The sequence below is a fragment of the Miscanthus floridulus genome, chromosome 10 (assembly GCF_019320115.1).
Source record: "Miscanthus floridulus cultivar M001 chromosome 10, ASM1932011v1, whole genome shotgun sequence".
In the NCBI taxonomy this organism is placed as follows: domain Eukaryota; kingdom Viridiplantae; phylum Streptophyta; class Magnoliopsida; order Poales; family Poaceae; genus Miscanthus; species Miscanthus floridulus.
Window position 1 is genome coordinate 58022358 of NC_089589.1, and position 8820 is coordinate 58031177.

General features: G+C 44.4%; 1 protein-coding gene and 1 pseudogene across 1 annotated transcript; one reads left to right on the top strand and one right to left on the bottom strand.

The window, feature by feature from the left end:
- Positions 1 to 219: 219 nt before the first annotated feature.
- LOC136484720 (glucuronoxylan 4-O-methyltransferase 3-like) lies at positions 220 to 1609 on the top strand. Its single transcript, XM_066481662.1, has one exon. The coding sequence runs from the start codon at positions 297 to 299 to the stop codon at positions 1317 to 1319; it is 1023 nt and encodes a 340-aa protein (XP_066337759.1). The 5' UTR covers positions 220 to 296; the 3' UTR covers positions 1320 to 1609.
- A 739-nt stretch (positions 1610 to 2348) lies between these two features.
- LOC136484721 (probable serine/threonine-protein kinase At1g54610) lies at positions 2349 to 8086 on the bottom strand (annotated as a pseudogene).
- Positions 8087 to 8820: the final 734 nt, after the last annotated feature.

The window sequence follows — 8820 nt, forward strand, 5'->3', positions numbered from 1 at the left end:
TGTTAGTTACTGTAGCATTTATGACTAATTAGTCTTAAAACATTCGTCTTGCGATTTCTAACCAAACTGTGTAATTAGTTTTTTTTATCTATATTTAATACTCTATCATGTACCGTAAAATTCGATGTGATAGTCTGAGTTGAAAATTTTTGGCAACTAAAGCAGATTCGATGTGAAAGTATTGCCATCCCAACGCACAACTGTTGGCAGGCATTGCACTCGAAAGGCCAAAAAGGCTAAAAAACAGAACACATCCTCGCTCAGAGTAGGGAGTGTGCAGTGTGCTCCTGAGCACGATGACGAGCCCCATGCACGCGCGGAAGGCCAAGCTCAAGACCCACCTCATCTCCGCCAAGGCGAAGCTCAAGCACAACGTCACAACGCGCCGCGTCGTCCTCCTCGTTGCCGCCGCCACCTCCGCTTTCCTCCTCGTCTTCACCCTCCGCACCCTCCACTCCGCCGCGTTGCGCGGCGCCAGAGCAGGCGCCGCTGGCGCCACCGCTGCTCCTGCCGCCGCGTCCACGCCACCCGCGGCCGTCGCCGACGCCCACCACGCTGATGACCAGCAGGAGCAGCAGCAGCACCACCAACAACAACAAGAGTGCGCCAGCAAGGTGCCGGCGTCCGTCGCGGAGGCGCTGGTCCACTACGCGACGTCGAATGAGACGCCGCGGCAGACGGAGGCCGAGGCCGGGGCCGCCTCGCGCGTGCTGGCGCGGCGCGCGCCGTGCGGCCTCCTGGTGTTCGGGCTGGGACCCGACAGCGCGCTCTGGGCGGCGCTCAACCACGGCGGCCGCACGCTCTTCCTCGAGGCCGACGCCGACCGCATCGCCTCCGCCCGCGCCGCGCACCCGGCCGGCATCGACCTCCAGGCGCACACCGTCGCGTTCCAGCAAGAGGCCATGACGATGACGACGCCGTCCGACGGAGACCTCCTCCTGGTGGCCCTCCGCAACTCCTCCGACTGCGCCGCCGCCGCCTCCCCGGCGAAACCTCTCGCCCCGGACCACCTGGAGCAGTCGCCGTGCGCGCTGGCGCCGCGCCGGCTGCCGGCAGCGTTCTACGAGGCGGAGTGGGACGTGATCGTGGTGAACGCGCCGGTGCCGGGCGCGATATACACCGCCGGGGTGGCGGCGAGGGCGCGGCGCCCGGGGACGGGGGAGACGGACGTGCTGGTCCACGGCGTGGATGGCACGGTCGAGGAGAGCCTCGCCAGGGCGTTCCTGTGCGAGGGGTACCTCAAGGAGGAAGTTGGCAGGCTCCGGCACTTCTCCATTCCGAGCCACAGGGACAAGGACGCCATGCCATTTTGCCCTTGAGATAGTCATTAATATGCTAATAATGATGTACTCCTAATTGATATATGCTAGAGTCTTAGAGATCGAATAAGCATTCATAAATTTAATCTGAAGTTCAGAATTTTTTCGTTCTGGTGAAACAGCATTTGACGCTGTGACTGGTGTATGTGTGATTTCGTTTTCGTTTTTTTTTCTCCTTATTTTGTCGGTGTTTGTTTATAATCCTTGGGGGAATGCGATCTGGAGTTATATATGAACTCCAGGATGACGAAATGGACATTCCATAAAAGCCCTTTTTGTGAACTCTATTGAGTTGTCATCGTTGCAGTGTTTCGATTCAGAGTATTTCCGTGAAATGAAAGGATTTGTGGCAAATATTAAGAAAAGAAGTGGGATTGGTGATAGAGGTAACTCTGCCTATTTGAACAAGCCAAGAACAAATTTTCACAAGAAATCATTTTCACCATATAAGCACCACATTTGACATCTACAACAAGCATCAACACATTAGCTCATTTTTCCAATCTACTTTTTCTCTTAGCACAAGAGTCAGATTTATATTTTGATCTTCTTGCACACACAAATATGAGAACACAGGGCCTAGCTCAGATGGTTAGGTTCCTTGTGGTGAAACCTACCTATCTGTGTTTAAGTCTTCGACTTGGCACGGGTACTCGTATTTTTCTAGATTTATTCCAGGATTTAACGACACTATGCTTTTAGTAGTAGACAACGTTCCCGTCAACAGCGAGACGCTAGTGGTGACTTCATCAGTCTCGAGATGTGCCAGTACAGTCTTTCGGAGGTGCTTAAAGAGATAGGATTTGCATACATATGTTCATAGAAGGTGAGTGTGCGTGCGTATTGAGCGTCTGTGTCTGTACTCGTGCAATTTGCAAAAAAAAAGTCGAGAATACAGATAAATATTATACGACAGGATCACAACAGCTTCTCGGATGTTGTAACTAACGATTGAAAAAGAATATAACTTCCAAGGGAAGAAACTGACATAATGAGACAATTAGTAAAGTCAGATATGCCGACAGCTTTTGTTTACTCTTAATATAAATGGTTTCATTGGAGAAATGCTGTAGAAAAAGTCTTGTGATCTCATAATAATGACTTCTCAACATTTTGTAGAACATGGAACTAGAAACCATTGCTTCTTCATTTGATTTGCTACCAGATCAGGGTTTGATTCATAGTATTTTTAAAAATGAAAAGATTTGTGGGAAATGGAAGCTCAATTTTGCAGCCAAAATGGTAGTTCCAAGTTTTGCTTCTTGTGACTTGTGGAGCCCAAAATCTTGCACAATTGCTTGGATAACGAACACGCTGTTCATATTGCAAGGTCAGAAAACCGGACCAATTTACAAACACCTGGAGTGTGGTAAAAGGAGCACTTGCCCTGTGACAGGCATAATAACTTATATTGCATTAAGTATATGACTGCTGCACCAGGATATTGATTCCTGGGAACCCAGAGATATAAGTTGCAACAAATCGGTCTGTCCAGCAGAAGAGCGGCTGTCGAAGGCCTTTCTGTGCCAATTTTTCAAATGATCTAGAGCACCACACCATCGGCCTCTCCTACCAGGCTACCACTGATTCGGAGATTCAGGGAAGAAGGACGCTGCAGCAGAGGTCACAACAATAAGTGGGTGATGTTTCAGAAGTTGCTGGGCACAACCTGCAGTGCAACTCCATGCCAAATTGCCAATCCAGCTAAGGTGGTTGATCTCCTAAAATCACAGGATTGAATCAACGCAAAAGCAAATTAATCTTTTGATATGGTTTCGGAGCAGCATGAGTCGAAACATGGAAATACCAGTGCCAGTACGGTCAACAGTTTATCCTCAGCAACCTGCTTCACAACTCTCTGCTCTTGTTGAGGCGCGCTTTGCGCACTGCTTCTTGGATATTCTTTTCATGCTCCTTGAGCATCCGCTCCATGTTTCCTTTTGCTGTAATCATTGAACCTGAGTGCTGATATATTCTGCTTTTGCCCTTGTACCTCTGATCAGGTAGAAGTATAGCAAACAAGTTGTTAATGGTAGACAAAGAAAAAACACCAAAAATACTCTGATGTAATGTCAAAGCAGCTATCTTGTTCCAGTAGAAAAATAAGTCAATATGTGCAATGTCCACGCAAACTCTATGGATCTCAGTTTATACAACAATTGCAGATTATTACATAAACAAGCGCAATCGGTAGCATAGGATCCACATCATCGCAGAGCATAAAAACCTCAGTATCCACTGAATTCTGGAACTAACCAATCCCAAGAATTACAAAAAGGAAATTGTATAACCATGTCAACAGAGCAGAACAAAATACTTTGAGAAATAATAAGTGGAAAATATAATGATACCAACAACAATTCTTCCGTCGAGTACAACAGTATGTAAAATCAGTATTTAATAAGTACTGTACTTACCACAACTGAGCCCTTTGATCCCAGGTTGCTGTTCTGAGAACCAAGTACTTCATTCCTTGCATCAGCAGATTCAGGTCTAATCATAGCAACCTTTGTTTTCTCGCTTGTGAAAGGATTTCCATCTGTTTCGACAGATCGAAATCCACTTACACTCTCAGCTTCCTTTCTTTTCCTATTGAGACAAGAAGACAGTACATCAACACAACCAATAATTCTTCTCGATTGCAACCTCGCACACCCTGAAGCCAATAAAAAAATATTAGGAAAAATGGTACCTCATTGTTTCTTCCCTTCGAAGTCTAGCATCATACTCTTTACTTGGGGGATACTTTGGTAAGCTTGAGGGGCTGCAAGCAAGTGGTTTTTTCCTGAAAAACTACAGATTTTGGATCCATGCATTAGGTGCTGTACAAAATCTTCAAAAGGATGCCTTTGAATATCAGACAGCTGATCAATTTGTATGGACGCAGACTAGGTTTTGATAAACTACCTCTGAACTAGATAGAAAATCACAGAAAGAAACCACTGTAAATTTCCCCTGGAAGCAACCGAAACTTCCATATGAAGCAAGTATTTGCACTTCACATGATAACATGTTTCGACTGGTAGTCAAGCACAGGGCAATTTCAGCTCAGTGACCAGGCACACTAGTTAGCATTAATTAATCTTTTAGGGGAAAAGTATTGACTAATTTCATTCATAGTAAGGGTTTTTACCCCTTTTTTCTTCTTAATATAAAGATACGCAGCTCTCCTGCGTGTTCGAGAAAAATATGATTTATCTTCATACTTTTGAACTAGTTCCTAATTGATGCATAAATAGAGTTTATTATTTCAGCAGTAATCATTAAAAACTCACGAAAACTATCTAACTTTCACTACAGTTAGGCATATATAGAAAGGAAAACATATTCTTTACTGGGAAAGGTAGCATCTGGTTCGAAATTGTCAACTGAGCCTCATTGGTGGTAGGAGGATAACTATCCAAATACTAGTGTCCTTTAGAGCCCTATTTGTTGCTCTACTGCAATCAAGGCCATAACTTTAAGTGCTTTGGTATCATTAAATTTGAACTACTGAAATAACAAACAAGACTTCAGAAGCTGTTGCATGTCATATTCCAAACCAACAAAAAAGTCAACAGTGATGAGTAAAAGGTGTGTAGAACTTACATCACTTCGGAGAGCCTCAGCAGCTGTTCCACGAGCATCTGGTTGTAGTGCAAGCAAGTTATCTAGAAGAACTAGAGCTGATTGTGGAAAATCTTTAAATGTCTCAGCAATGCACCCACTATACTGGCGGCTGGGCTTGAACATCCCTGTCTGTGGTACTTCCAGTTTACTCCAATAGTCACCAGAAGGTGATCCACAGAGCTTGAAAATTTTGTGAAGTTGCTCCACCTACCATAACATTGTTTGACGAAATCACAATACAGACTAAATGAGCATAAGGTAAAATTGTGTAACCTAAGATACTGGTATAGCCTATCCTGTATCATAAAAAATGTAACAGTTGCCTGTACCTCAGTTCTTCCAGGCAAGATTGGCCTGCCAGCAAGCAGTTCTGCAAAAATGCACCCTGTACTCCACAAATCCACAGAAGGGCCATACTTGGTGGCACCGAGAAGAAGTTCAGGTGGTCTGTACCACAATGTTGCAACACGGCTAGTCAGTGGTTGCTGATTGTCAGGATCAAATGAGGTTGCTAGACCAAAGTCTGCAATCTTCAGAACACCATCGTTATCAATCAAGAGGTTGGAACTCTTTAGGTCCCGATGCAGGACTCCATTGCTGTGGCAATGATCAAGGCCACTGAGTAATTGCTGAAATAAACATTTGACCTGGATTCATGTGAAAATATTTAAGTTCATGTCACCTTTACAAATGAACCAGGATAGTATGACAATCACCTGTGGCTCAGTAAACTTAAGGCCTGGAGTCGCAGCAAGACCAACAAGATCATGTTCCATGTACTCAAATACAAGATACAGGCTTTGTGAAACAGAAGATGTTATGATCCCTTGCAACTTGATGATGTTTGGATGATTGAGTTTCCGTAGAATAAGAATCTCTCTAGCCATAAAGCGCACGCTCTCAGGCTCCACATTGAGAAAACGCACCTTTTTGAGTGCGACAAACTTGCCAGTTTTAAGATCTCGGGCTTTGTAGACACTGCTATAAGTTCCTTGTCCAACCTGCAATTGAAAAGAAGTTAAATAGTTAAAACAGGACAACAGAAAAGGTTAGTTCCAAGAAGTAATAACATTGAAAACTAGTACCAGATTAAGCAACTTGTATCACCATATTAACAATTTACCTTGTCTAATTTCTCAAATGAATCTGGTCGCCGAGGGAACCAACCCTGTACTGCCTCTGGTGCCACATTTTTGAGCCAATCTGGCCATCCAGGTTTCGCATGTTCATCTGATAATGGCCTAGCTACATGGGGGACACCCAATTCCAACTTATTCCCATATTTTCCTATTATGCCATTATGCCCACTACTGATCCATATTTTCAGTCTATGGTGCATGCTTGGTTTCCTATGGTGGCCAACAGCTGGAACTGACGTCTCTTCATTGTCCAACTTGTAACTAGGAGCAAAACCATTTTCTTCTGGATGAGAAGTGAGCACTTCAGTATTTCCACCATTGGCAGTTGCTACAGTTGCAGAATCGTTACTAGTAGACGGTGTGAAGAACCATTGCCAACATGTGCATCCAGTGGTTTGGCTTCCTGAAGTTGTGTCATCATGTTTTTTAGAACACTTAGGACAAAGGTGGCTTAGAAGCACATTTATGCCCTTCCACTTGACTGAATGCATCGGATCTGTATTAACCTTTGCAGCTGATTCTTGGCGAATATCTTCATTACCACAGAAGTTAGTGCATGAAGCCAGGCACTCTTGATCCGAAAATAGCCTTGATGAAATTCTTATTCAAAGTTCCAAACTAGTAATTATGAATGAGGTCTTTATGCAATTCTAGAGTCCAGACTGATATTTACTTGTAATTTCAGCGGGGAGAAACCTAATTACAAGAAACTCCAATATTAAATTGTAATTCAGAGAACTGAATAAAATTTAGATGTACAGATGGAAAGTTAACAATGACTGATGTCTGTCTGCCACCCACAAATTGTACAGCTCTATCTCCACAACCCAGAATTCAAATAAAGATTCTTAGGAATTCAGGCAAGGATGGAGAAAAAAATCTCACCTTCTATGGCCTGTGTCTGGAACAGACAATTCCTGTGATTCTACTATATTTGCTCAAAGGCATCATTGGGGCTACATAAAGGGGGAAATAATTTTCTTCACCATGATCAATACAATTGAAGTTCTTCACTGCAGCCAAAAACATGTAACACGAGGTGTAGAAAACCCAAAACAGGACCAATCGATATCCATAAGCATTAGACTGGAATCCCAAGCTAAAGAGGCAAGGAAGGGAAATGGGCTAATAGCAATAACAGAAAACTGCAATTTCCTAACAAGACAATTAGGATTTACCTCAGAACTTGATTCCTTGCTCTTCTTTTCCTTTCAAGAAAATATATTGGCAGCAAAAATTGAACAATGTTCCCCACCTTCCCCTTTCTCCATTCTAATCGTCAAATGGAGGAGAGAAAGGTGGGAAAAGTAATATGCAAAAAAGAAGTTGGATTAGAGTTAACTGCTCCATGATATGTTTTCTTGTTTCAAGATTTCTTTAGCTTTTCTCCCTTTTCTAGTCTAACAAAGAAAAGTACAGATAATTTCAAGAGGGAAAATAAATCACTATCTAAAAAAAGAGGGAAAATAAATTATCCGCACAGCACTCGGAGAAAGCAGGGAAAAATGAGAGAAGGTGAGGATTTCTCGAGAGCTAAATTTAGATTGTATCGCTATTTCTAGTTTTCTCTGTTCCTTTTATAGATACATAGATACAGTATATTAAGTCAACCAAACTATCATCAAGCATTCTAGTAGGAGAAGACATTGGAATAAGAACGGGGGAAACTACATTACCCAAGCCGTGACCTCCACAGCATCGGCGTCGGATCTTGAGGTTACGAGCTCCATGGCGCTTCTTTAAGGACAAGCCTCCATGAATGAATATCCTCTGCTATGGCCGTCACTAATCCGCGACGGCGGCGATGATCTTCTTCACCGGACACCGGCAGTGCAGCCATTGGATGTTGCGGGTGCAACAGGCCACTTGACGGGGACGGTAATCCAAGCTGCAGCAGATCTTCCACGCCCTCCGGGGAGCACCGGCCTCCGGCGACAGCTCGTCTTCCCTGAGTGCGGTGGCTCATGGCTGCAGGCGGTGGCGACGCTTTGCATTTTGTTAGTTGCGGTCCAAGCCACGAGATAAAAAAGGGCCGAGCTGGCACCGGCGAACACCGGGCCGTGCTGAGCCACAACGTGAGGACGATGAACGGCCCAACATGGCAAATAAAATGAGCTAAACAGGGAAAGGATGGCAATTTTTTTTTTTTTGGAAAATCTTCATTCGGACTTAATAGCGTCCCATGTCCGATCCGGGACGCTAACGTCAGACGGCGCCAGCACAAAGAGAAGGAGCCTGCGCAGCGTCGGACTTGCGACCGAGCGCCCCAGCAGCGGGCCCACGCCGCCTACCACTTCCCACACGCATCCCATGCGCAATACCGATCTACTTTTGAAACATTTAGATGTAACACTTGCAACATACAAAAGAAGACAGATTAAACACTTGAAATATACGTCAAAAACACTTGAAAACCATTGCAAACATACACAACATCTAGATAAAACACTTGCAATATATATGTGAAACATACGCAGCATTTAGATACACATACTTGCAACATACGTCTCAAACATTGGGAACAAACGCTTGCATCATACGTGTACAAACCATTGCAACATCTCGATCTACTTTTGCAGCATTCATCTAAAACACTTGCAACATATCTCTGAAACATCTAAAACACTTTAAACATACACTTACAACATGTGCTTTCAGCATAACATCTCCTTGCTGCTTGAGAGAATGGAGGCTCGTCGACGCGGAGCGACGCGCGAGGGGGGGATGTCAGCGGGCGGGCGGATGCGGTGCCC

Bases quoted from the DNA above. Each gene is read 5' to 3' on its own strand.
- LOC136484720 (XM_066481662.1), top strand. From the start codon at position 297: ATGACGAGCCCCATGCACGCGCGGAAGGCCAAGCTCAAGACCCACCTC.